We start from the raw sequence: 27794 nt of genomic DNA on the forward strand, positions 1-27794 counted from the left end.
GGCTGGAATATCCCTTCGGTCAGTTTGGGGCTGTCCTGGCGGTGTCCCCTCCGGGATCCTGCCCACCCCCAGGCTGCTGGTGGGGGAGATGTTGGAGAGACAGCGCTGGTGCTGCGGGAGCAGCAGGAGCCAAAACATGTCATCAACATCTCCCCAGCTCCCAACACGCAGCCCAGCACCACGAGGGCCGAAATGGAGGGGAATTAACTCCATCCCAGCCAGACAAAAGCACACAAACAGCCCCACACGTTCCAGCCGCTGCCCGAGCATCCCAAGGGAAAGGCACGTGCCGCGGGACCCGGGAATCTGCCGCCGGGAGAAGAAACATCCGGAGCAGAGCCAGGGTGGAGCCAGCCGGCTGTTCCATGCCGGGGGGAGGGAGGGCCGGCAGGAACCTTTCCTGGGTCTGGGGTGGAAGATGCCCGCGGGGCAGAAAAGTTCTTTCGGCGCTGGGCCAGGAGAGTGGGCGATTGAAACGCCTTTGGGTACAGAGTTTAACCTCTCTGAGCTTGAACTTTATTAGCCAAGAAACTCTCGCTGGGTCTAAGAGAGGGAGAAGAAGCACGAGGGCAATTTGCATTTTGGCCTTGCAGGGTAATGGATCCATTGGAGCGGGAGAAGGGGTGGCCTTCGGCGAGGATTTGGATGGAGCTCTGCTTCCATGGTGGCACAGCAGGTCTGAAAGCAGAGAGAGGGAGGGTTACATGGCCAGCGCGTCCCAAGAAAACCCCCCTGTAGGTACTTCCCTGAAGTACAAGCACCCCGCAGCATCCCTCCCTGCTCAGGGAGCCTGGCTGCCAGCTGGAGCTCCTCCTGCAGCCTACCTGCACCTACAGGTTCTCCTCGTTCCCTTGTCTGTGGAGCAAAAAGCAAAGGGAGATGTGTTACACTGGGCAACGCCGCTGAGACGGTGGGGGGAGCACAGACCACGATCCCCCCTGTCAGGACTGGGATGGTGAGGAGAGATGAGGCTGCCTGGAAACCGCACAACACCCACCTCGGCTTCTTCTTCCCTCCGCAGTGGAACCGCTGGCCTGGGGGCAAGAGGAGCGACTGAGGTCCCTGGGGCTGAGCCTCCCCCTGCCCCATCTCACCTCTGCAAGCCCTGGCACTGCCCAGTCACAGACACCCGCTTGGAAGTTGTCTGTCTGTCTTCTAAGCTGTCCCACGATTGCAAATGCTGTTGGTTTTCTACTGGGCACTGTTCCTGCACCAGCCCCGGTGCTGCAGCCACCCCAGCCCCACGGAGCAGTGCGGGTATGGAGCAGTGCCAGAACACCCAGGCAGGGTCACAGGGTGCCCTGCACACCCAGCACTGGGTCACTCTGGGGGCTGCCGAGATCCAAGGGCTCTGGGAAGGCTGGTTTCTCGCTCTGGAAATGTCAGAGTTTTCTCTGCTATTTTTAATGAGTGACCTTCCCTCTGAAGCCTCGGTGCTGGCAGGGAAACACTAAATATTTACGTGGTCTCCTTCCCAACTCGCTCTCTGTTGGGAGAGTGCCTGGATGGAAAGTTCCCAGGCAGCCCTGGGGCGGGCTGTGCCCACCCCTGGTGCTGTGGGGCAGGGTTGGTGACCCCCAGCCCGAGGAGGGAGGTGAGAGGATCGGGGGGCACGTGCAGGGAACAGAGCTGAGGGGGTGTCCAGCCCAGCCAGGCACTTACTGAGGATGATGAGGAGCCCGATCACAAAAGCCACAACGGCGAAGATCAGCCCCCCATTGCGGATGGTGTCATAGTCTGGGGAGGACGAGAGCCAAGGGGTGTCAGCCCAGGCAGGGAGTGGGGCTGAGCCCACAGTGCAGGGCAGTATTGGAGGGGGCTGCCCATCCCCCTGCCCGCAGCCCCTGGGCTGCCCGGGGCACACACTCACCGTAGCTGAACCTGTCCAGGCCCTGCTCGGGCGCTTGCTCTGGAAAAGAGGAGAAATCCCAGTGAGAGCCAGGTCCTGGGCGCTGGGCTCGTGGCATGGAGGTGGGAGAGACCAGCAATGCGGGCTGTGACTTCCTCAGTGTCCAGCCCAGCCAGTAAATATTTCCCAAACTCCTGTTTCATCCCAGGAAGTTTAACATCCACGGTGGATTCATGGGATGCACTTGCAGGCTGCGTTCGCAGGATGCACAGGAGTTCTCCAGCTCCAGATGAAGCTGCAGATGGGCCCGGCTCCAGTGCCCTCAGGAAGCGCCGCTGCCCGCAGGACTCGGTGTCTCTGCTCCCTTGGCACGCAGAGCTGAGCAGCCCTGAGGGCTCTCCCCTCGCACCAGGGTGCACCCCGGCAATTCCCCTCCACGCCTGCGGGCTCATCTCTCTGACAGCTGCGTGTCACCTCTTCAGCCACCTTACCTGACTGCTCATCCCTCTGCCGGGAGCCCTTTGGAAGGAGAAATCACCCCAAGAAGCCAAACACCAGCCGGCACTGACGCGCCAGCGGGCTGTGGAGCTCTGAGCATCCATCCCCACGTCTCCCCCCCCAAATCTTTGGTGAGGGTTTCCCCCGTGCAGGAGGGAGCAGCCCTGCTCCTCGCACGGAGATGCCCCTGTGAAGGTGCCTGCCCTTACCGTCACCCATTGCCTCGGCGTGTCGTCCGGCGGGTGCCTCGCTCTGGGAGTGGAGCACCCACGGGAAAGCGCATTAATTGGGAGACAAACCTCATTAAACATTAATGGCCTCGGTGTAATGTTTATCGCAGTCACGAGGGGAGGCACAGGGCTCCCTCCCGCCCGCCTTTGGGAAGGAGGGGAGGGCAGGGCAGGGCAGAACCCACCGTGCCGGCCGGCGGGGAGGGCCGGGCACCCCAAGCCGTGGGTGTCCCTGTCCCAGCCCTCCCTCACCTTCCCAGTGCCAGCCCAACTGGGCTTCACCTCCCGCAGTGGTGGCGATCCCGAGGGATGGGCTGGGATACAGGCTGAGGCTGCCTTTGGCTAGAGAGAAGCAGGCAGCACACTCCGCCCTCCCAGCCTGGCACTGCGGGTGTCCCACAGCCGGGGCAGCACCTCCCAGCCCAGCATCGAGCTATCCCAGGGGTCCTGGCCCAGCGATGCCCGTGGTGCATCCCTGCTGGCAGCGGGGTACCAGGATGCTGTGCTCCCCGGGGTGGTGCCAGCCCCGAGCCCAGCCAGGCCAGCTGCCAGGAGGGCTGTGCAATCCAGTTTGCTCTAATCTCGCAATCAGCGGGCGGGAGTCACGCGCCCAAGCCGATTAGTGCCGGGGGGAGCTGCCCCCAAAGGAGGCTCCCCTTGGCATGGCCAAGGAGTGCAGGCACCTGGAGCCCACAGCAGCCCAGCTCTGGCGCCACGGGGCGAAGCCAAGCCCTGGAGGGTGCTGTGTGGGGCCATTGTGGTGGTGGCACTGCTGTCACAGTGCCCTGGCAGCGCTCGGCATCCCCCGGATCGGGCGCGGCAGCAGCCCAGCACGGCAGCTCCCAAAAAGCTGAGGGACAAGGAGTCTCTGTGCCCACGCTCCCTTCACACAGGCTCTGGCTCTCGCTGAAATGCTCCTGGCGGCAGAAGGGAGAGCTCGGGGAGGGGGCTCTGCCCGCACAAAGCCCGTCTGTGCTGCCCAGGGCGCTGCCCCTGCCCCTCTCTCCCCAGCGTGGGAGCTGCCGGAGCCTCGCCCAGCCAGGCTGCCCTGGGAACGCCACGGCCCTCGAGATGATGCAGCCAGGCACCAATAGAAACGATATTTTATTCCTTTCCCCTTAGGTCACAGCACAGAGCACACCAGCCCCTCCAGCACAGCAGCACACTCGCCTATTTAAAAGGAAACACAATAGCTCAGTTTATTTTACAACAGTCAGGGTTTGGCCATTTTACACACCACAGGGGTCTCTTTGTTTCGTGTTAACACCGACGGCACACTATGGACAGCACAGGCACTCTGAGGGACACACACCACTGGCACTCAGGGGCCGGGCCGGGGGGTCTGCTCTGCCTGGGAGATCTCTGACAGGCCAGGAGGGAGGGAAGGGACACAGTACTGGGGAAGGGACACAGTACTGGAGACGCTCCCTCTGCCTGGCACAGATGGGACAGAGCTTCCCGGTGCCACCGAGGCACACCAGGCACACAGCCCACCCTGAAGGCAGGGCCACCACAGTGGGCTGGGCACAGCAGAAACCCCTCTCAAAACCATCCTGGAGGACAAGACCCCCTTCCTGGTGTGGGGATGGCACCCTGAGGTGTTTCAGTGCAGCGCTGGTGATGCCCTGCTGCTGCCCAGGTAAGTGCCCCACACCCAAGCTGGCAGTGCCCAGCCCCAGCCAAGGCTTTGCCTGTCCATGGGCTTGGGGAAGGGCCAAAACCCACAGTTTTGCCTCTGACCCATGAGCAAACACAAGGTGACAAGGGACTGTGGGCTCAGCACATCACCACAGTGCAAGCTCAGGTGTGCAAGACCACCTCTTGCTGCTGCTCCACGGGGGAAGGGGCAGCTGGCACTGGGAGTGACACGGAACCACCACAAGACAACACTCAGCACTGACAGGGGTGGCACAGGCAGTGACAAGGCAGCAGGAGGGGCAGGGAGCTGCCCCTTCCCTGTCGGAGACAAGCACGGACAGGATTTTGTTTCTCTGTAGCCCTCGGACTGTGTTCCCTGCCCAGCTCTGTCCATGGGCACAGTGCTGGCGAGGAGCTGGTCTGTGCTGGCTAGCAGGGTCACCGCTGTGCAGCCACCCTCTTTCACAGTGTCACCGTGCTGGGAACCTCACGGGCTTCTCTGCCACCACCACGGCCTTTCCTCACTCTTAAAGCAGCATCCCACGGGTTTAGCCAGGGACAGGAACGGGGAGTGCCAAGCAGGCGAGACAGCAGAGCTCCCTCCAGCCTCAAATCCAGCCCCCCAGTGCTCCCAGCGAGGGGAGCCGAGCCGGGGGATGTCCCTGCCCGACTCACCCCCCACCACAGCTGCCTTTGGGCTGGGGGCGTGCAGGGGGTTATTGCTGAAACGGCGACACTGAGCAGGTCCCTGGGGCACTGCAGGTCCCCAAGCCCTGCCCAGAGGCAGCAGGGGAACCACCGGCACATGGCAGCAGCGCTGCCAGCACCGTGCAGGCCGTGCTGTGGGTTCGGGGCTGGGGGACAGGGTGTCCCTGCCCCACAGCCCACGCTCCCTGCCCCACACCGCCCCTGCTCCCAGGCTTGGAGGGCAGCCCAAAGGGCAGCGCCTGCCAGTCCTACAGAGCCCGAATCACACGCACAGCACGAGAAAGGTGAGGAGAAAGTCACGATTACAACATCAGCAACAACTAGCCCTAGAGGTAATGATCATCTCACAGCAACATTACACACCACGGGAGGCAGAGAGGACGGTGAGCGGAGTTTAGTCGGGTTAGGAAACAGAGAACCGGTGCTGGAGTACAGAGGGTAACACAGACACGGCAGCTTTGTGCCTCCTGAGAGGGACCTGCTGCCGTGATTTCAGTTTCCTCGCAGGCCGCGGGCGTCTGCGATCCGAGCGTCTCTCCTCGGGTCTCTGGGTCTGCGTGGGCAGGAGAGCAGTGAGTCAGGCTGGGAGCAGCACCGACGCCTTTCCCTGTTTGGGTCTCAAACTGCCAGCACTGGCTCCAGGCTTCCCCCTCTCCAAACGGGGCACAAACAGGGAGCTCTGGCTGCATGCACGGGGCGAGACACCCTGAGGGACCCCCACCCAGCTCTGCAAACACCCTAAAACCAAAACCGCTTTGGGGTGGGGAAGCACAAGAAAAGGAAGTGTAACACAAGGGAAAATCCGGACAGATGCTTCCTTTTCCTGCTGGGCTGACTGAGGACACCCACCAGCACTGTGGGTTTCCCTGCTCCGGCCCCTACCAGTGCTCGCCCCCACATCACACTGGGATTGCAGAGCTGCCACTCCCAGCAGCCTGGTTTGCTCAGAACACCCCCCACACACGGCCCCAGCTGTCCCCCCCATCCTGGTGCCACCACCCAGACTGGCAGGGACTCACCACATGGCTCCTGTTCAGTTCTCTGCCTTCTGTGCCCCCGTTGCTGCAAAGGGAAGAGCAGAGGGGTTTGCAGAGCCTGCCCAGCACCGGGAGCTCTGCGGGCAGGAGGCTGTGACGAGCAGGGGACAGTGACCTTACCATTCGAGGTGATGAGGGTCTCTGCCTGAGCCTCCTCGTCCCCTGGAGCCCTGCAAGGAGAGGAGCACGGTGAGATCTGCACCCCATCCCGGGGGTGGGATGCCCAACAGCACAGGGACACGCTGGGGAAGCTGCTCTAGGAGCTCCTCTGCCACCCAGGAGCTCTGCAGCAGAGCATCCCCCAGATTTGGGCACCCAAAAGGGACACTCAGAGGGTGCAGCCACTCTGCCAGCTGTGGGACAGAGCCCGGGAGCAGAGTGGCTTTCCAAGGGAGATGTTCCCCACCGGGCTGCCCTCACTCACCTGGGTTTCTGGTTGAAGCTGCACCTGCACCTCCTGCCTGCAAGGGAGGAGAAATCCGTGAGTGTGGTCAAAGTGGGAATGGGATGTGGCCTTTCCCAGTGCCCCCACCACCAGAACAGCCCCTGCTGCCCAGGCCTGCCAGCCCAGCATCTGCCAGGCCCCCAACTTACTGAGTATAAGGAGAATGCCAACGGTGAACAGGACCACGGCAAACACCAGCCCCCCGATCCTCAGGCTCTGGTAATCTGGGGAAGGAGACACAGGGGCTCACTCCTGCTGGGCTCAGGGGAGGGAGCAGCTCTGTTGCTCCCCATGGCACATGCACACCCATCCCACACACAGCCGTGCTCACCATAGTTAAAGGGGTCCTCCTCCTCCTTCTCCTTCTCCTGGGTGGCCACTGGGAATGGGCAGACAAGGGGTGTGAGGTCAGTGAGCCCCTGGCTGAGCCCTGGCAGCCACCCACAGACCCCAGCTGGCACAGGTTCCTGCCCCACACCCCACTCCAGCCCCTCTGGATCCACGGCACAGCAGTTCCCCCGGGTCCCACAGCCTTTTCCCAGGAAGAACTCGGCACCTACCGTCTGCCACGGCCACTGGCACCAGCAGGGAGCAGAGGAAGATGAGCGTTGCCTCCATGGCTGCTGCAAGAGAGGGGAGAACCACATGTCAGCACCCAGACGGCTCACGGAGGGCACCACGACAGGGCCAGGGGCACAAGGGCACTAAAGACACACGTGGCTGGCTGTGTGGGCAGGCAGGGCCAGCCCATGCCATGGGAGAAGGAGCCAGGCTGGCTCTGGGGAACACCCAGGGTCCGGCCATAATACCTGGTGTCATCACTGTGCCCAAGCTGATGGGGACACACCAGCTTGAAGGCAGGAAGGGAAGGGTTTGAGTGGACAGACAGACTTTTTGTGGGGTTCTGTGGTATATTTTCAACCACCTCTGCATTTGGCATAGATTTCAGCGCAGTCTGGAGTTTGCTCTGCAGGCAATGGGGCCAGCACCAGGGCTGTGATCTCTTCATCAAGGTCGATACTGTGCCCTTCACCCAGAGCATACTTTAATTTGTCCCAATTAGCATAGCAATTACACTCCTACAATGAGGCCAGTGGCCCTGGTGGGACATGAGCTCGAGCCTCCGGGCTCCCTGCACTCACCTGCAGCAGCAAGGAGAGACCATAAATAACCTCAGTGTCCCTCACAGCTGAGCCTGTCCCTGTCCCTTCGCTGGGAATGCTCAGCCAGAGCACCGACCCTTCTCCCAGGGATGCCAGCCCGGGTGTAACAACACCGTGGCCAGGCTGTGACACTCCTGCCAGCTCGGCCAGGGGTGCACGTCCCAAACTGCTGCACCCATTTGGGATGGGCACCCTCGCTGCTGGGACCGACCAGGCACCGCTGCTCTGCCGAGGGAGGGCACTGCCAGCACCCATGGTACCCATAACCTGCTCCAAGCACCCCTTCTCCAGCTCCAAGGGGACAGGCAGGGGACAGGGGGGAGCTGCTCTCTGTGCTGCCAGCTGGCACAGGGCACCGCAGACCCACTGGACTCGTGCCAGGAGGAGAGGGCTGGGCTGCTGGAGCACACCGGGGGCTCTGGGCTGTGGATGCAGGCCAGGTGCTGCCTCCCTGGCCCCTGCAGCTCCCCGTGCCCGTCCCTGTTAATGTCTGTAGTGCCAGGCAGTCACCGAGTGCCCTGATGGTGGGGCTGGGTGGCCATACATGGTCAGGAGCAGGGAGAGGGCTCTCTGCTGGCACGGGAGAGGACGGGGGTTATCAGGCGCCCTGCAGGCACCGATAGCACCCGAGTGCTCCAGAGCTGCCGCAGCTGCCGTGCTGGACTGGTGCCGATAAGGAAGGGGCCCTCAGCAGAGCAGGAATTCAGCTCGCTGACGGAAGCTGATCCCGCACGCTGCTATTCAGCCCCTCCACAGCCTGACCTGATTCCCATGCAGGCTCCATCCCAGCCCACCCCAGCTGCCAGCGGCAGGGGAGGCAGCTCGGCTGCCCCAAGGCAGCTCCTGAGGGCACCCAGGTCCCCCAGACCCCACCAGAGCCCCTTCTCCCGGTTTGTGCTCCGTGCTCCCAGGATTGGCAGGCACGGAGCAGGCTCAGCAGAGCCCACCACTGCTCTCCCCAGCAGCATTTGTCTCCATGGCCTGTCCCCGGTGCTGCCCTCAGGAGCCAGTTTCCATCACACCCACAGAGGATCCAGCCCCCAGCCCGACCCCAGCACATTCCCAGAACCTGCCTCATTCATCATAACAAGCAGCATCCCACAATAATTCCCGTCCCTCCCTCCCCTCCCGTGATTTGCCATTCCAAAGGCGATGTGTTTATCCGAACACTGGAGGGTTTCATCCCCCTCTCCTGCAGCTGCCGCTGCCATTGTGTAGCGCGGGGCTGCACTGGATTGCTCCCTGGGCCCAGACAAACCCCCTCGTTTGCTGAGACACATCATTCGGGATAATTACCAGGTCTTAGAAACACACACAAAGAACCCACAGCTGGTGGCACAGTAACTTGTAGCTGCACATTTCCCCACGTCCTTTATCTCCCGTCCTTTATCTCTTCTCCACCGAGTCTGCCAGCGCAAAATCAGAGTCATTACCCATACGAGGGTGCTGCGTGTGCACAAGAGATGTGATACAGCTCACGCTATCACAACATGAACAGTATTAATTGGCTCCTGGAGAACATTAATGATGCCTTTATTTTTCAAACAAGCCATCCATCTGATACTCACTGTTTATTTTGCCGTTATTTGCCTGTTGTTGGAGCATCCCACTCGGGGAATTTTGCATTATTCCCTGCCCTGAGCCCCTCCACGTGGGGCTGGGCCCTGCTCAGCCACACACGCTGAGTTTCCTACCCTCTGCTCAGCTCTTGGCTCCCCGCACGTAGCACGGCAGAGTTCGCTGTTTGGCCCAGCCAGGCACGCAGCACACATATGTTCTTTGTTTTTCTAGCTCAATTCCTAGAATTCACACACTTCCGCACGCTAAAAACTTATCTGCGCGCGAGCTGGGCGCCAGGATTGGCAGTGTCCCTGCTCCAAAGGCAAACACAGCGTTCTGGAGTGCAAACCAGCCCAGCTCTCCTCCAGGGGAGCATATGCTCTGCGAACAGCCACAGGTTTTTTGGGTTGCTCCAAGCTGGCCCACCCACTTCTTCCTGAAGCTGAAATAAAGTGAGAAGAGCAAACGTTGCCAAGGGTTTGCCGCTCTCCCTGCTCCTGCCTCCCCTCGTGCAGGATCCAGCCGCACCTTGGCACAAAGGAGAGGGAAACAGCGGCTGCCCGAGGAGCGGCGGCAGCGCCGAGCTCGGCCGCTTCCTCGCCACCCAAATCTCCCTGTTTTCTCCCCATCGGTGACAGAGAGTTTGGAGTCACCACCCCGAGCTGCCACGTATCCGTGCACACACCACAGGGAGCGGCAGCGCCTGCGACTTGAACCAAAACAAGGGGTTTTCCTGTTAAAACTTGGAGATCTGGCTGAACACGGAGAGAAGGCGGAGCGGTGCAGGAGTGGGGCAGTGGCGGCCGGAGCTCCCTTCCCTTTCCTCTCAACTCAAACTGCTGTTTTATGAGGGAAACCAGATATTTCCAACCCCCATCCCTATCTGCATAGCGAGAAGGAGGCATCTGGAACTTGTGAGAGGCTCAAGGGGAAGGAAGCAGCGACAGAGAGCGAGGGAATACCTGGAGTTTGCTGTTTTCTGTGAGGATGTGGATGAGAGTGGGCTGAGGGAATAACCCAGCGCCACAGAGGACCCGCCCTGTGATGTGAGGCTGCAGGGGCTCAGTTCCCTCTGCCCAGCACAGCTGGCAGGGCACGAGGGCAGGGCTTGGTGGCAGCACCAGGGCCACCCTCCCCACTGCAGCCCACGCTGCGCCGGGTGTCAGGAGCCTCCCCGGGTGATTCATGGCCCTGCCGCCGCCCTGCCACGCGCTTCCCTCCACGCAGAGCACAGCCACAGCTCCTCCTCACAGCCTCTTCCTTCTGGATAATCCCTCCTCGCAATTCCCATGCCGCTGGGTTGGTGTGTGTTTGTGTGTGTGTGTGTGGAGCCCGGGCGAGGCAAATCCGGGCAGACAGACCCGTCCTCTCCTGCCTGGCTCAGCTCTCTGGAGCACAGCAAATCATGCCAGAGCAAGGCAGGTGAATTTGTAACGCTGCTGGATCTCCCAGGCCCCTTTTCCTTTTTGTTGTTTTGCACGGATCTGCACTGTCAAGTCTCAGCCATCACAGCGCAGTGCCGGGCAGCCTCCGCCTTCCGTCAGGAGTCCTCGGGGCATCTCCTGAAGATCAGACCTAGTTAAAATCTCTGGTTTCTGTGCAAAGCCCCCCAGCCCGTGACAGCAGCGCTCGGTTGCCCGGGGCGTTTAGGAGCGTGCATGTGTGAATGGACATTTCCAGCTCTGCATAGATGTGCTCTTCTGCCATTTCACGTCAGCATCAATCTGGTTATTAATGTGCCTGTTGTTGTGCCTCGTGCTTCTAAATGAGAGAGAAGGAGAGATTTCCAGCCCTCGCCATTCCGACATGGACGGCACTTCCCAAACCCAGTGCTGATTCAGAGGCTGACTGCGTGGAAGACACAAAACTAACTTTACTGCAATCTAATTGCCTCTCATGGGTTTGGGGTGTCTCTAAGCACGCCCTGTGCTGCATCCCTCAGCTGTACCCCAGCATTGCACTTGCAGGGCTTCTTCCAGCCTCATGGAATTGGCCCTAACCCATCAAGGAGCCTCAGCCAAAGCTGCCTGGCCGTGTCTGGCTCGGCACAGTCCCTGGCCCACCATGACAACGCCCCAACAAGCAGGGGCAGGCACAAAGCAGCGAGGACAACCCTCCACTGAGGCAAATCTCCAGTGCAAGCAGTGCTGAGGTAATGGCTGCCTGGCCAGGGAACCCAGCCCTGGGCTCCGGGAGGCAGCAAACATCACCACCACCACCATCTCCCATCAGGAATCTGCTGTTCCCGATCCCTCCTTATTTGCTTAGGAGATAACCAGGTGCTGTAAACCCCACTGTGCACCTGCCTGGACTGTCCCATCCTCCCACCACACCCAGCCCTCATTTGGCTGCACACTGGCTAAACAAGCCCAGGCTCTGCATGCTGAGCGGGGATCAGCACACGCCAATCAGGCAGGTGAGGCAAAGCAGAGGTTACTTGGCAGGTCCTGGTGGCGAGAGAAACACATTTTAGCAGCACACACTGACAGAGCAGCGTGTGGGAGAAGCTGTTCCAGGCTCCCGTGTGTGCTGGTACCACCACACTGCCACGCTCAGCAGCACATCAGAGCGGACATTTTCTCCGTTCTCTCCCCTGCTGTCACCATCAGCCACGACCACGAGGCAGACACCAGTCCCCAGCAGCACGGCCGGTGTCCCCACCATCACTGCCACACACTGCACGGAGAGACAGGCGGGTGGCACAGCCCCCAGGCAGGCAGGGCAGGGCAGGACACGTCCACACTGCCAGTGCCAGCGGTGCCTCTCTGTGCTCGGGTGGCAGCTGTGGAGCTTGGCAGCCTCTTTACACCTTGGAAACACACAAAGAGCCCGAAAGGCAAACACGGGGGAACAGCCGGACCCAGAGCTGCTGCCTTGTCCTCAACACCTGGCAAAGCCGTGACTCTCCACCATGTTTTACCTGAGTGGGTAAAACGCTGCGAGCAGGCAGGTAAAATTCCGAGGTGAGAGGGAGACCTTAGGCTGATGAGAGGAAGGCACAGCCAGCCTCACACCTGGCACGGGATATTCCCCAGCAGGTCCCAGACACGCTCTAACAGGTGGCCTGGCTCGGCAGCCACAGCACTTCACGCTGGCATCTCTCCCTCACACGTTCCACCTCACTCCGGCTCAGAACCACAGTCCGGCTGCGCACGGGCAGGGATTCTCTGGGCTTGTCTTTAAACCACCCACAGGGACTGAAAATCCCAACGGGACCCAACAGCACCGTGGAGCACTGCGGGTTTGCCAAAATGGGTGCTGCATCCTAATCCACACACGGCTTTTCCCGAGAGGCTGCTCTTTCACGCTGCTTATTCACATCCACACAAACCACCTGTCACTTTCCCTCCCACAGAAATATCCCTGCAAGATCCGAGTTCCACCACATGGACTCCAAAATCCGTCTCTTTGGAAGCATTAATTACACACCCTGAGAGACACGCTCTTCCCTTCCTCCAGACGCCTTCCCGGGATAAGGCGCTTGGCTGTTTACGCGCGGTGTTACTACAATATTGAACAACGGGAGCCAGAGCGCTGCCAAGGAGGGATCCCCCCGCTCCCCGGCCTCCCCCCCCCGCTCCCCGGGATCCCCCTGCTCTGCAGAGCCCAGCCAGCCTGCGGAGCACTGGGTGTGAACCAGCTCTACCCGCGGTGGTCTCGGGTGGGGTCCACCGGGGCATCCTCCCCAGTACCGGGGAGGGGGGGCTGGTAACCAGGCAACGGTGGGATAAGGGGAAACCGCGGTACCCGCCGTTGCCATGGCAGCCGCCGGGGCCGGGATGCGGGCGGGTCGGGGCGCGGGGCGATGCCCCGGGGGCAGCGGGGCGGGGTCCCGGCCGCCTCCCCGGCAGGAGCGGGGTGAGGCGCGGTACCGCACTCCGGCACCGGGACACGGGACCCCCGAGCGGGCACGGCCGAGCCCAGCGGTGCCGGGGGGATCCCGAGTACCCCGACCGATCGACCACCCACCCACCCACTCCCCCTCCCTCCCTCCCCAGCGGCCCCTCGAAGCCCCCCGACGGCCGGACCCACCTGCGCTGGCCGTGCGGGGCCGTGCGGAGCCGGGCTGGCCCCGCGGCTCCGGGCGGTGCCGGGGGAGCGGAGCGGAGCGCGGAGCGGGGCTGCCGCACAAAGGGGAGCGGGGCGGGCGGGGCGGGGGCGGCGCCTGCGGGGCGGGGGGCGCGGGCAGCGGCGGGGGGCGCGGCCAGCACGGCCCGGCCCTCGGCGGCTCCCAGATCCCCCCAGAGGAGGGCACGGGGATGCTCAGGGGGGATGGAGCATCTCCGCTGTGAACATTGGCTGGGAGAAGAGAAGGCTCCGGAGAGACCTCAGAGCCCCTTCCAGCGCCTAAAGGGGCTCCGAGAGGGCTGGAGAGGGACTCTGGATAAGGGCACGGAGTGATGGGACAAGGGGGAATGGCTTCCTACTGCTAGGGCAGGGTTAGATTAGATATTAGGAAGAAATTCTTCCCTGTGAGGGTGCTGAGGCCCTGGCACAGGTTGCCCAGAGAAGCTGTGGCTGCCCCATCCCTGGAAGTGTCCAAGGCCAGGTTGGACAGGGCTTGGAGCAACCTGGGCTAGTGGAAGGTGTCCCTGCCCATGGCAGGGGATTGGAATGAGATGAGCTTTAAGATCCCTTCCAATCCAACCCATTCTGTGATTCTGTGGTTCTGCAAAAGTCACGGTGTGTGCGGGGTGAAAGGCTTACCTGGCTTTGAAACATCCCTTCACACCCTGGAGAGCAGGGGTGGACTCTGCCCTGTGCTCTGCACCTGCCGTGGAGGGAGCAGGGAAGGCAGTGAGCAAGGAACAGATGCTGGAGCTCCTCTGGGGCCAACAGGAAGCACACACAGATGAACTGGTAAACACGGCGCAGAAGCTTTTGTGTCTTGCTGCCTCCCGAGGGCGGGAAGGCAGAGCTGGGAAAGGGGCTGCCACGCTGCCAGGCCAGGTGGCCCAGGTCACAGGGCTTCAGTCACGTCACTCAGCCAGATCTTGGGGACCACCCAGGCCAGGGTGGGCAGCGGGGGCACTTCCAGCCTGGCCTGGCTCAGTTGTGGCAGCACCTGGTTTGGTTTCAGGCACGCTCAGGACCTGCTGCCTGCACTGGCTCCCCCGGATCCACCAGCATTTAGCAGCTGCAGAAAGACAGACCCTTTGGGTCTTACCCAGAGCAGGTCAGGAACCAGCACACACTTCAGGCAGCAGCAGCAAAATGCTGCCTGACAGGAGAAGGGCTGGACAAACCACTGCTGTGAATGCCCTGTCGCAGAGTTTTGTGGCAAGCGACCAGTTTATTCCCATCAGACAGCTGGGAATGTGGGGAGGAGCAAGACTGGGAGGGAGATATGTGTTTAATATAGGATGTGAAATGGGGACAGGGTGCTGGGGGCACTGCCAGGCAGTAACCAACTGCCAGGAGCCGTGGGCACCGCTCCCTTCCAGGCCAGACTGGCACACCCACGTCTGCCCGGCCCTGGAGAGCCATTTCTTCTCGACAAAACACCTCAGCAATGCTGTCACCACTGAGCTGGCTCATCCCATAATAACTCAAACGCATCTTAGATAGAAATCAGGCAGTGACGGCACACAGACTATTCTACAGCCATTTCCCAGGTTCCAGTAAAACATAAAAAAGAAAATAAACCAGCACTGGCATTTCAAGGCAATTATTCGAAGGGTCAGGAGATACAGACCAACACCGAGGAGCTGGACAACATCAAGTCTCTTTAATGCATGAGGATAACATGATAAGGCTGTCAGTTACCCTGCAGAGAGGGAAGCTGGGATCAAGCTGTTATAATTGAGTTTTGGGCTTCTCCAACCTCATCTGCCTCTCAGCTGTCATTATCCACAGCACACAGTAACACACTCGGGTGTGACCATGCCCTGGGGACTGCAGGAAGCATGGGGGGGGTCTCTGCAGAGCCCTAAACATCAGACCCCCCGTGCAGCAGCAGCCAGGACACAGGGCTGGATGCAGCTGGGTGTGCTCTGTGCTCTCCATCCCTCGGTTCCTTATTTAAAATTTCCAAGGCACTGCCCAAAGTGATTAGAATCGAAAAAATTGGCAGTATAGATTTTTTCCCCCCTCTACAAACTCAGGTAGAATAGAAAACCCCACGGTGAAGGTGGGAAGGGAAGGGTCTGCTGTGCTGCTCCCATTGCAGAAAAGCAGCTCCATCAGTCACTAATGGTAAACATCTTCTCCCCAGGGCCCTGCTGCTGGGGACACTGTACTGAGCTCCAGCTTCTTTTCTGGGCAAATTGGGCCAAAAGTAATGTGGAGGCCAGGCAGGAGATGCTGATTTATGCTAACGAAGGGGCTGGGCTGATCTCCTCAGCTATTGGAGTTAACAGGAGCACTGCCAGTGGCTTCAACAGGGCACGATTTCATCTGAGCCTGTGTCCCTTACCCTGGAGCAGGCACCTCCTCCCTGTGTGCTTGGAGCAGGGACAGAGCCACTTGCTCTCCAGAGCTTTCACCTCCTATTTTAAGGTCTCTCCCTGCAATGCCAAGCTTGCAAACTGCCTGTTGGGTGCCAATGCAGCCCCCAGACTGCTCAGGGACACAGCAGAACCAAACGCTGACAAAAGCTCCGTGTAGCCAGAAGGCTGTGTGTACCCCAACAACATCATTTTCCATCAGGCCCCAGTCATTCCCAGTGCCTTGAATCCCTCCAGGATTGAGGATCAAGCAGTGGCTGCACTGAAGCTCCTGCATTCCCCCAGCGAGCACAGCCAGAGCTGGTATTGCACAAGACGAAGTCCAGCGACTCTGTGCCAAGTGATGATGTTACTGACCATGGAAGGGAACCAAACCAGAGGAAAAACATTTTTGTAGGGAAACATCATCGCTGAAACCCTATAAACAAATGTGTTTTGACACAGCAGAACAAAGAGCTATAAAAGGAGAGATTGGGAAAACCACCACTAATGGTCGTTAATTCACGTGGTGCCCGCCAGGCTGTATTTTTGTAAGTCATATCCCCTGGGGACACTGGCCTATGATTTCCAAAGCACAGAGGAACATGGGAACAGCCCAGCCAGATGTGGGGCCATGCTCAGAGCCCCTCGTCTCCAAAGATGCTCCAGAGCAGGGTGTATTGAGCAAGAAAAGGGGCTTTACAAGAGCCACAGGTGATGGCTGGGGCTGTCCCAGGAGGCTCCTCAGGGCTGGGCTGACACCCACCACATCTGTGCTCCCCCTGGGTGTGGACAATGCTCCAGGAGCGGAAGCAAAGCCGTGTCCAAGGCTCCATCTGCACGGTGATGTCTTTGGGAACAGCACGACAGCCATGGCCAGGCGGCTTCATGCAAACTAATCACTTCTAATCTGCTTAGAAAACTTCAGCTCTTGGGAACGCACAGCACACCTTCCCCTGGGCCTGGGAGGAGGCACCACTGGGTGGCAGGTTTGGAAGGAATAAATTAAATTTGTATTAAGGGCTGAAAGCGTTTCTCTGCTGTGAGAGACTTTCAGAGGAGAATAACCCCTGTGGAGGTGAATCCACAGCAGAGGAGCAGGTCCCCAACACACTGAAATGGAGTTACCATCACTGTGCCCAGGAACACAGCTCCAGCAAGATCAGCTCTTGCTGGGTTCCAGTTTTTGGGTTATTCTTTCTCAAAGGATCAATTTCTCCAGCCGTAAATGAGCTGCTCCATGGGGACATTAGGACTTATCAACAGAAACCCTGAGACCCCTGAGAGCCTGTGGACAAATGTTATCTGGGTCTGTGACTTAAAACCCCTTGAATTCCCAGTTTAACCAGACCAACATAAAATGGGGAAGGCACATGGGGCCCCTACTTACTACTTACTTACTAAAGATCAGCTGGTTCTGTTCACGGAAAAATCTGCTGCTGTGACCCCTGCACTTGCAGGGTGGTCTTGGTAACATGTCCCACCTCTGTGTGCAGGGAGCAAGAACCCCCCATTCCTCCCTGGAATTCAGCAGGTTTGCCCAGGCCCTTTTCACGTATTATAAAGTGCAAACAGTCCCCTGGGCTCTGCACACCCTGTTCTTCACGGGCGGCTCCTGCATCCGTGGGAGGTTTCTGGGCTGCTGCTCTGGAAAGGGATTTGAGGTCAGGCTGACTCAGTGCTTCCCAAAAAGCAGAGACAAACTGGCTTTGTTACAGTTCAGGTCCGGAGCAGCCGCCCTGCACCGCTCCAAATCCACGAGAGAGACAACACAAGGGTTTCGCTCACCCCTCCCCACCAGCAGGCAGGTGGCAGCCCCAGTCCCAGGTGCTTTCTGCACACCTAGAGCCACACCAGACCTGCTATCCCAAACTTCAAACACAAAACACAGCTCTCTGCCTGCCCAAAACCTTTTCCATGGGAAGCAGCCAGTGCTGGGAACCCAGGGGATGCTCCCAGCAGGTGAAGGACCCGAGACACCCCCTTTTCTCCCAGCCACAAGCAGTAACCCAGGGGGTGAAGGGCAGGAAGGGCCACTCCATCACACGTACCCACAGGAATGGTGACAGCCAGGGACTCACCCTTTCCTCTCCAGCCCGTTCGGAAGAGCCATCTCCAAGTGGAACACTACTAAAATGTTTATTAGAAGAGTGCAGGGTGGCCAGGCCGTCCAGGACCCTTCTGCAGCTGAACACGTGGCTGGGGAGTGGAGCAGCCAGCCCTGCTCACCATGGGGATCTCCCACGGCAGCTCGTGTGCCCCCAGCATCCACAAGGAGATGCAGGCACTTGTTTCCTTGAGGGAAAGGTGTCCCAGCTCCAGCATGGCCAGGGAGGTGAGGCTGGCTGGGCCATCCCTGTGTGCCGGGAGCCGGAGGCAGCAGTCCAGCACTGCCACTGAGCTCGCAGCAGAGGGATCCAGGGCTGGCTCACGCTGGGCGCTGCCCGGGAGGGTGGCTGCTCTGCATCACACTCCAGCTTGGCCTTTGGCTGCTGCTGCTGGCTCTGGTCACACCTCCTGCAGCCACCCCCGGAGCGCAGACCTGCCCCACGCTGCTGCCAAGCCCTCCCCGGAGCAGGGTGGGGACCGAGGCCAGCTGCGGTCCTGGGGGGAGCTCTGGCTCAGACCAGATCCACGCACGGAAAAATAAACAAACACCAGAGGACCGGCCGCTCCTCCCGGAAGGTGGAATAACTGCACCTCGGGGCTCCCCTTCGTGGGAAAGCCATAGGTGTGGGCACCGTGGGCTCAGCTGCCCCATCCTGCACCCCAAGGTGGCACAGCTGTGATCTGGCACGAGGAGTGTTCCCTCAACACGGGCACCCCACTGCCACTGCAGGCACCTGGCCCGCTGAGGGTGCCACAGTCCTGCCAGGAAGCACTCGTGACACCCCGTCCAGACAGGTCTATTTACAGGAGAACCACAGACACGGGGCGAGGAGGTGCCCCCAGCCAGCACGGCCAGCTGCCAGCGTGGGCTGTGTCCCCCTGGGGCTGGCTGGGTGCTGTGCCCAGTGGCCACCAGGTCACCCCCCGGCACAAGGAGAGGGCAGAGTCACTTCACAGGCGCCGTGTCTTCAGAGTTCGGGGGCAGCGACAGGTCCCTGGCTGCACGGACAGTCCAGAGAGGTGTGGGATGGGCTGGTAGCATCGTGCCCTGGCAGCAGCCCAGGGCAGTGGCCTGTGCCAGCTGGAGAGGTACAGCCCAGGCGAGTGTCCATCCCGGTTTTAGTCGTTCTCGCTCTGCAAGGGAGAGAGGGGAGAGCAAGGGTGAGGTGCCAGGGGCTGGGCTGGGGGGGTACAGCCCCTCTCTGTGCACCGGGGCCTCCCTGCCCAAGCACAGCCCTGCCACCTCACCTCCATTTTGCTGTATATCCAGCTGAGGAGCTTTGTCACACGGGTGTAAACTCCAGGCTTGTTCTTCTGGCCACATCCTGTTCCCCAGCTCGTCACCCCGGCCACGTACCAGCGGCCATTGTCCTCGCAGACCAGGGGCCCTCCGCTGTCCCCCTGGCTCAGAGGGGCAGAGCAGTGAGGAGGGGAGGCAGCAGGAGCCCCTCTGTGGGTACCCAAAAGCGGGCAGTCCCCTCCTGGTGTGCCATGTGCCCCCAGCTCACCTGACAGGCGTCTTTGCCTCCCTGCAGGTACCCGGCACACATCATCCTGGGGGTCAGGTAGCCCTCGTACACCTTGTCGCTGTTGCAGATCTTGTAGTCGATGAGCTTCACCTCGGCCTCCCGCAGCTTGGGGGACGTGTTATCTGCAAGGCAGGAAGAGCTGTGGGGCAGGGGGGGCCTCGGCCCCCCACGGCCCCCGGGCCTCTCTGCAGCAGCGAGGGAGGAAGCTCGTGTTTCTCACGGGTCTCATTTCTGCGAAGCCTCACGGCTGGGGAGGGCAACCCCTGAGAGTTATCCCTGTGGGAACAGTCCTGGAGCACCACAGCAGAGCTGTGCCCGTGGGCAGGAGCTGCCTGTGGGGAGCCGGTGTCCTCCCTCACCTTCATTCTCCCTGGTCTTCCCAAAGCCCGTGATGAAGCAGGACCTGCCCGTCTGGAATCGCTGGCCGTACGTGGGGAGGCAGGCTGGGCGAACCTGGGCTGCAGGGAGACATGATGAAAGCCAGGCAGGGAGGGAGGAGTGAGTCACCCAGGAGCAAAATAGCCATCATAGTCACAAGCCCTGCAGCCAGGGAGGAGCTTGGGGGGCAGGAAAGGTCCCCTCTCTGCCCACCCCAGAAGGGTCTTGCTGGCCCCATGTGGGGCACAATGCTGGTGGCACACCTGAGCTCGTGGCTGGGTGTGTCAGCCCCTTCCTGCCATGGACAGGCCAGGGAAAGCAAGGTGGCCACAGCAGAGTTGGATGCTCCAGCTGGCAGCAGCCCCACACACCCCAGGGTGTGGTTCCAAGGGGGCCTGAGCTGCCTCTCGCTCCCGCCCATCCTCAGTCTCTCCCTGTCCCCCCAAACACCGCCCCCAGCCAGGTCCAGGTAAGCTGTGAGGCCTCACCTGAGAGCGTCAGTGGCCTGGAGAGCTTCATGAGGGCGATGTCGTAGTCGTCGTGGTCGTCGCTGTAGTTGGAGTTGATGATGACCTGGGACACGGGGATGCCCTCCATGGGCTGCTTCAGGTCCGACACCCCCCCGTACACCTTCCAGTCATCCAGGATCTTCATGCTGTTCCTGGCGGGGCGAGATGGGGCAGGAAGGGGTGAGGCAGGGGGGTGTGGGGCTGGGCTGGGCGGGGCTGGCAGCAGCACTCACATGAAGAAGCAGTGGGCTGCCGTGAGCACCCACTGCGCGTCGATGATGGTGCCGCCGCAGATATGGATGGGCCCGTACTGCACGCTGACCTGCCACGGCCACTTGTTCACCGAGGTCTCCTTTCCCCCGATGATCCGGCCAGAAATCCTCTGCCCGCAGGCTGGAGAGGGGAGAGCAGGGCTGAGAGGAGGGCTGGGAGGGAAGGTGGGCTTGGAGGGGAGACACACACACACAACATCCCCACTCGTAGGGGCAGTGGGGACCAGGGAATGCAATCTTCGTAGTTTCTATTACCCAGATTGCTGGAAAACACCCCATTTGCCCAACCCTGTGCAGAGAAGGGAGAAAAGCACTCCCAAGCCTGTGGAAAGGCTCCCTGCCTGCCCTTGGCCGTGTGCCAGCCAGCCCCTTACTTGTGCATCGGAGGGAGACGTACTTTCCCGTGAGACACTGTGAGCTGCAGGAGAGAGGAGGGAGACACGGCCTCAGCCCCATTCCTGTGGCACCAGGGCAGGGGCAGGGCAGGAGGCGACGCTGCCTGGTACCTGTTGAGGCTCTGCTGGATGGTCTCTCGCTCGTCAGTCACCGTGAGGCTCTTGCCAGAGACACGCAGGGGGATGTACTCGGTCTGAGATGCACTGAGAGGGAAGAGGAGAGGCAGTGAGGGTCCCCGTGGCCAGGCACTGACCATCTGGTCCCTGCCTTATGAGCGGCGCTGGCCATGCCACCTTCCAGCAGAAAAACACAATGCTGGCAGAAAGAGCAGAGCACCCAGGGGGCTGGCAGTGCCCCAGCACCCGAGCAGAACCACCCATGCTCAGGAATTACTTCTGAAACCCCAGCTGCCGGCAGGTCTTTCTGGACAAGGACTCGTCCCAGGCGCTGCTGCACACCGGCAGCCACTGGCTCTCGGCGCTGGAGTAGACGTGGAGCAAGGACTCCTCGGATGTGAAGCGCACTGTGGGACGGAGCAGGGGGATCAGGGGCATGCCCAGCACCCCGGGGGTCCCCTCACTCCCGCTGCCCCAGCTCCCGGTGCCTCACCACAGCCCAGCTCGTCGCTGCGCTGGGAGCAGTCGACGACGCCGTCGCAGCGCACGGCGCTGTCCTTGCAGCTCTCGGCCGGCTCCTTGTACACGATGCCCGTCTGCGACCGCCAGAACATAACTGGAAGCAAGAAAATGCCGTGGTGAGGCCAGGGCTGGCCGGGGGTGAGGGGGCTGTGACCCACCTGCACGGGCGTCCGAAGATACGCCAGGCACAGGGGTGATCCCAAACACCGGGTGTGAGCGTGAGCTGAGCTCGAGCCAAGAGCGAGAAGCTGCTGGACACGGGGCTGCGGAAGGACTGGCCGCCCTGAGCACCCCCCTGTGCTGCCCAGCTGCTGCAAGTCCCTCTCCCTTCGCCCACAGAAACATGCATTCTGCCTGCGAGTGCTTCAAGCCCGTCAGCTGGAGAATGGCAGCTGGATGTTACCGGGATTAAAGGGATTCCCTGGTGTCTGTGTGTGTTCCGCCTGTGGACCACAACTTGTTTGGCAGATCCTGCCCAGGGACAGGGTGACTGTGGGTGCTGCTGGGGGGGCCCTGCTGCCCACCAAAGCGAGCCCAGCAGAAGGAAAGAACATTGCAGCCCCAAGCTTCCCAAATACCACTGTCAGCCGAGGCAGCAGATCTCTTTCCCAGGCTCCTGTCTCTCCACCAGATGTCAGGAACACTCAGGGAATGGCAAGAGCACGTTGCTGCCTCTGGGTCCACGAGTTTCCCTCTGGCACTTCCCAGCATAGGTATCCCCAGTCCCTGCTGACCCCCAGCCCCTCTGAGGTCCCCTCTAGGAGCCCCGAGCCACCCTGGGCTGGGGCCCCACTCACACAGCAGGATGAGGGCGATGAGCAGCACGATGAGGACGGAGACGCAGAAGATGAGCACAAGCCGCCGCTGGCTCATGCAGGGAGCTCTGAACATGGAGGATCCTGGCAGCAGGGTGGAGGCAGGGTCAGGGGGAGCAGCTGCCTCCCCAGGACACCCAGACCCTGCTACCCACCAGGCTCCCCAGAGGACCCCCGAGATGAGGGGGAGCAGGGCCATGCACACCCCGCACTGTCCCATCATCACAGTTCTCTCCCTTGCCCCCAGCACCCCTCACACCCCCAGGGAAAAACCAGCCTGTGGCCAAGGCTTGTGCCAGCAGCGGGCACAAACACCCATCCCTGCCTCCCTCCATCCCTCCCCACCCCAGGTGGGACCAGGGCCAGGGCGGCCAGAGACCAGCCTGGGCCCCATCCTTACGTGTGCTCTCACAGGCCGTGCAGGGCGTGGGGGCCGGGCTGGCCTCGGGGCTGTAGGGTTTGAAGCTGATGCCGAGGACGCTCTCCCGGGGCTGCGGAGGTCGGGCGCCGAAGATGCTGCTGACCGTGGAGGCATGGAGGCTGGGGGGGACACTGCCCGGTGATGCAGTGGTCTGGGAGCAGAGAAGACTGTCACTGGCAGTGACTGATGCCCACTGGAGAGTCCCCCAGCTGCCACCCTGCCAGCTGTGAAGGCAAGGGCGACGCAGAGCTGAGCCCCCCGGCACCGCACCGAGCCCCCCGGCACTGCCAGCTGGGGCTGCTGGTGGCTGTTCCTCACAGAAACACGGACCTCATGCACAGTCACCACTCTGGTGCCCTGCTCTGAGCCATATCCCATCCAGGATGGCCCAAAACCTCGTTGTCATGGAGCTTTTCCCCTCCAGGTGGATGAATTCTCCAGACCCATTGCTGTGATCGGAGCAATCAGACGGGTATTTGGCACCGGGTCAGTCACGCCGTGGCCCAGTTCCACGGGGCTAGTGCCCCAATTTATGCATCTATCCTTAATTAGCCATTTGAAAAATACAGTGTAATTTCCAGCTGTTATTTAGTAATACTTAATAATCGGTGTTTTCCAAGCCCTGAAACGTCCTGTACCCTGGAATGCTGCTCTGCAGTTGTGTCACTCCTAATCCATGAATTCGCAGAAGAATATGTATCTGCTTCCTTTCCTCAAGATGCACCCTTCCAAGTGCTCCATCAGCTACAGAAGCCACAGCCTCTCATTTTCTTTCAGAGAGGACCTGCATACAAATCCCAAAATAAATGCTGTTTCCTCTGCCTTTTGTAAAATCTCTGTAGGATGGACGGGGCTTGGAGAAACTTGGTCTACTGGGAGGTGTCCCTGCCCCTGGCAGAGAGTTGGAACTGGATGAGCTTTAAGTCCCTTCCAACCCAAACCATTACAGGATTCTATAATGCCACTGATGTCCCACAGAAGGGACACCCAGGAGAAGTGGAGCTGTCACCCCCCAGGGATCACTTACCAGCCAGAGGTGGGCTCTAACACATCCCTCTGGAAGTCTGGAGTTTTAGCCCTGAAGCTGCTAGACATCACCTTTCCCCAGGACCAGAAAACATCCCTTTCCCTGACAAGCCAGCAAGCAGCAACCAGGCTGGATCACGGCTCTGGGACGTGGGCAGAGGATGGGACGTTGTGGGAGCCATCACTGCCCCTCCAGCTGGATTTTCTCTCCCCTTGAGTTCCCTGCCACACGGGACCCAGGAGCCCTGATGGGCAGGTGGGGAGGCTGCTCAGGCTCCCAGCTCTGTAAATACGGCTGTGCCCTCTCCTGCAATGCAGTGGTGTAACTTCCTGGGCATTATCCCTGAGTCACACCCCCGGCGTGGCCACGCGCCATCGGCACACCAGGGACACGCACACCCCTCCTGGGCTGTGCCTGGGGAGCTCAGCACCCGCAGGGCCGGCGGGCACAGCACCCCGGGCTCCAGGGAGGCTGCCTGGCCACCCGCCCTGGCCAGCAGCGGGGTGTGCAGGGCCACCCCCCGGCACCGACCTCCTCCTGCCGCCCGCGGGGCCCTTGGCACGGGCAGCACTAACATCTCCTGGCCGTGGGGAGCCACGGCCCCACTCGTGTCAGGCTCCCCGGGGCTCCTGGGCGTGAGGAGGAGCAGAGGCACTTTCTGTTTCACAGCACCAGCCCACTCTCACCCCTTCCCGAGAGCAAGCCTGGATCTGCTCAGCCTGCAGGCTGAGGTTTCCCTACACCTGGATTTCCCAGCAGCCATGGGGACAAGCCCAGGATGGCTGTGCTTCAGCCTTGCTTTCTCCCAGAGGCGCTGGGGAGCCCAGGAGAGCCCCTCAGTGTGCTCTGCTGGGAGCTGGGAGGGCTGGGGAGTGCCCCACGCTGCCCTTCCCTAATGAGCCTGAGCAGTCACACAGATGAGATTCGAGTTCTCACACACCCACACGGTGGGGCATCGGTGGGGCATCCCCGGGTACCCTCAGTGCCCATTGTTACACAGCAAGCACAGTCAGCAAGAGCCAGAGCTGTAGCAGGTCCTGAACTGCTGATTTGCAGAAGCAAAGCAATGTGTAGGTGCCAGGAATCCTTCCTGGGAAAAGAATTTCTTCTGTCTACATATAAATGAAGTTTTTTTTAAATACCCTTTTACAACGGCATTTGTGTGCTACCTCCACACTGCCTGATATTTCACGTCTCGCCCTGCAGCAAGCATAACCCTTCGCTTGTCAGACCAGCAGAATTACAGTCCTCCAAAGGACAAACCTCTCCATCACACCAGAAAACACAGCACAGCTTCCCCAGGGAGCCAATGATGCTACAACACTTCCACCTTCAGCGTGCAAATACATCAAATTAACACCAAAGTACGCCATAGGTCAAACTGCTCTGAACACTCCTCAGCAGGAAGCACATGCCCTTTTACATTCAGGTGAACTTTTAGCTACTTATTGCCTCGAAAGTCCAAAGTCCAGATAATTTTGTAGGCTTATCAAAGAAGCTAACAAAGCTTTTGCCACGGGCTCCAGGTCACCAGCAAACCTATTGTAAGGCCACTGTAGCAGAGAGAAAATAGCAGTGGTTTTACAAAGATGTTTCTGTTAAGAAGAGCGCAAAACCCCGGCGAGGGAGTGACGGCTCCTGCCCACAAAACCTTTACTCATCCTTTGCTGGCTTTTGAGTAAAAGTCAGAGGCAGAGCCGAGCCCGTATCGCACGAGCGGCTGCGGTTTGAGGCCTTTCCCCGACGCCCTCTCTGCAAACGTTCCACCACCAGCCCTGAGGGTGGTACGTGCCAAAGGCAGCTGTGGGGAGGGGGAGCACAGCCAGCCTCTGATTGTGGCAGGGGTGGATTTCAGAGAGCAGTGAGGAGGGATTTTGGGGACGCACACCGGGACACCGGGTCAGCTCTACTCACGCCGTGCTGGAGGACGAGTGGACGGTGCCTGTCTGCAGCAAAAGCCCTTTGCTAAACCTGTCAGGGGTGCAAACACCACGTCACTCCTTCTCCCTGCTCTGAGAAGAGCTGGGCAAAGCACCTGAACCACAGACAGCAGCACTGAGATGCCCATCCCCTTTGCACCGTGAGCTGCCATGTGCACTGACCTGCAGCTCAGCTCCCTGCTGCAGAGGGAAGGCCACCAGATCCATGGCAGCAGGGAACAATCACCAGGGGAAAGGTGATCCGGGCTGGGCTGGAGGCTCAGGATCCGTGGGCAATGGGGAGGGAAGCAGGGAAAGCAGCCAGCAGTCACCTGCAGTTTCGGAGTGGGAGGGAGAGCGGAAGCCGGGTGACACCGGGGTGTTGTAACTGGACCAGATCCCAGCCGTGCTTGGAGGAGCACAAGGACACGGGCACCTGCTCAGGATCTGGAGCTGCCTCAGTAGCTGATCATCCCCCCCAGCTGAGCTCAGCTGCCCACCCTTGCCATCGCTCCCAAGTGCCCACAGACCCGTGTCCAGGATGGGAACCGGCTCCTTCACCTCCCTGTGAGCACCGATTGTCTGTGCAGAGCAGCTCAGCCAGCACACAACAGGGACATTGTCCTCGCCAGGGACAAAGCCCTGCCCAGCCCGTGAGAGCCCCGATCCCCCCTGGTGACACAGTCCTGCCCGAGTGTCACAGCCGAGCGGGGCCTCCCTGGGAAGGGACAGACCCCAGCCCCAGAACGGGGTAGGGGCTGAGAGGACGCTGCCAAGGCCCTGATGCTGTCAAGGGGCAGCGCACGGGGAAGTGAAATCCCAAAGCACAAAATGGCCAGGGCCATTTTGCAAGTGCAGGTGACAAGCCACGTCAATTGAGTCAGCCTGATGTGGCCAGGGACAGGTTGCCCTGTGCCAGTGTGAGCAGCCCTTTGGGCAGAGACCCGAAAATGTTCCAGGGGGTGAGTAATGGCTGCTCACCCCATTCCACGGATGGGCAAAATGAGACCCGGAAAGACGAAGTGACTTTCCCGCAGCTGCAGAGCCAAGGGTGGCTCCAGGGACTCCTGGTGGCCCATTTAATCCAAGTGACAAAGCCAAGGTGGCCCAGTGGGGATGTCCAGTATTGGGCAACTGTCTCTATATGCAGGCATCCCAGTTCACGCCCTGCTGTCACCAAGATGCAGTGAGGCCACCTGCTTTGGGGCCACCCAGAGCCGGGACCACTCTGCAGGGCAGTGCTGGGGTCAGGCTGCTCTGCGGACCCAGCCAGCATCCGGCACGAGCCCACTGTGCCCCTGCTCCTGGCTGGCACCCCCACGCCAAGGGATAGGAAGAGGATGGTGTTACAGCTGGCCCTTCCTCCCCTCGAGCCCCATCCACCCCGTCACCGCCAGCTTTGCACGTCCCAGCCGTCGCTGGCACAGCCGGCAGCGCTCGGCACGGTAATTACCCACGGCCTCGCCCGGTGCCCAGCCGGGATGGATGTTTTCCTCATGACAGGATGCTCAGCAAAGTCCCACATCCAAGGCTGAGCAGGTCCCGGTCAAACCAGCCCAAAAACTGCCCAGAGAGACGGTGAAGGAGAGCAGCAGAGCTGAGCCCACTGCTGCCAAAGTGCTGCTGGAAAATGCCGGAGGGCTCGGGAACTCGGTGTGGCTCCCACGGGTGCCAAGCGGCACCAGATCCCACTGACAGCACCAACTGGTCCCCCCAGTTCACAACTCCACTTCAACGTGGCACAGAAGGATGCTGGGGGCCCCGACACCTGCTCTGCCAGCACAGAGCTGACACCAGGGATGCTGGTGACTGTCCCCCTCCCTCCATGTGCCCAAGAGTGCCGGAGGCAGCAGCCCCCCCAGGCAGCTCATCCTGGCTCCTTCTCCCCACTGCCTGCTTCGAAGGCAACACCCTGGAGAGCAGGAAGGAGACACTGGGCTCTCCACCAAACCCCGAGGAGAGCGGGTCCATCCAGCCCCGGGTCCACCCTGCCCCGGAGCACCCCCGTCCCCCCCGCGGGGTCGGAGCCGGGGAGCTGCCCGTGCCTTACCGGAGGGGTTTTGCCGTCCATGGGCCGCTGCGGGCTGGGCTGTGCTCACAGCTCCGGCACGGCCATCCCGCGCAGCGCGGGGCCGAGCACAGCCAGGTGCCGGGGACGGGGCAGGAGCTGTTTGGAGAGCGGCTCGTACGTCAGTGCCAGCGCCGAGGGAAACCAGTCGGACCTGCCG

General features: G+C 60.7%; 3 protein-coding genes and 1 long non-coding RNA gene across 4 annotated transcripts; all 4 read right to left on the reverse strand.

Annotated features, from left to right (window-relative positions):
* Window positions 1-480: 480 nt before the first annotated feature.
* Window positions 481-2654, reverse strand: FXYD2 (FXYD domain containing ion transport regulator 2). The gene is made up of 6 exons (XM_027699401.1): window positions 2557-2654; window positions 1871-1909; window positions 1663-1737; window positions 998-1034; window positions 825-855; window positions 481-678 (listed from the first exon to the last, which is right to left on the reverse strand). Exons 1-5 carry the CDS (start codon window positions 2564-2566, stop codon window positions 831-833), a joined length of 186 nt encoding a protein of 61 aa, XP_027555202.1. The 5' UTR covers window positions 2567-2654; the 3' UTR covers window positions 481-678; window positions 825-830.
* Window positions 2655-5233: 2579 nt separating this feature from the next.
* FXYD6 (FXYD domain containing ion transport regulator 6) lies at window positions 5234-6788 on the reverse strand (the record flags this gene model as incomplete). Its single annotated transcript, XM_027699233.1, has 6 exons — window positions 5234-5476; window positions 5943-5985; window positions 6081-6130; window positions 6385-6421; window positions 6555-6629; window positions 6737-6788. Coding segments are annotated over 5 exons (243 nt in total), but the record flags the coding sequence as incomplete, so codon positions are not given.
* Window positions 6789-6990: 202 nt separating this feature from the next.
* On the reverse strand, window positions 6991-10207 carry LOC113975422. The gene is made up of 3 exons (XR_003536821.1): window positions 10091-10207; window positions 9137-9570; window positions 6991-7028 (listed from the first exon to the last, which is right to left on the reverse strand). It is a non-coding gene; the product is annotated as an uncharacterized LOC113975422 (long non-coding RNA).
* A 7998-nt stretch (window positions 10208-18205) lies between these two features.
* Window positions 18206-27725, reverse strand: TMPRSS13 (transmembrane serine protease 13). Its single transcript, XM_027699542.1, has 13 exons — window positions 27617-27725; window positions 22600-22771; window positions 22182-22283; window positions 21356-21478; window positions 21140-21269; window positions 20857-20949; window positions 20725-20768; window positions 20312-20471; window positions 20058-20230; window positions 19551-19649; window positions 19171-19313; window positions 18911-19063; window positions 18206-18796 (listed from the first exon to the last, which is right to left on the reverse strand). Exons 1-13 carry the CDS (start codon window positions 27635-27637, stop codon window positions 18782-18784), a joined length of 1428 nt encoding a protein of 475 aa, XP_027555343.1. The 5' UTR covers window positions 27638-27725; the 3' UTR covers window positions 18206-18781.
* Window positions 27726-27794: the final 69 nt, after the last annotated feature.

The sequence above is a fragment of the Neopelma chrysocephalum genome, unplaced genomic scaffold, assembly GCF_003984885.1.
Source record: "Neopelma chrysocephalum unplaced genomic scaffold, ASM398488v2 Primary Assembly neopelma1_138, whole genome shotgun sequence".
NCBI lineage: Eukaryota > Metazoa > Chordata > Aves > Passeriformes > Pipridae > Neopelma > Neopelma chrysocephalum.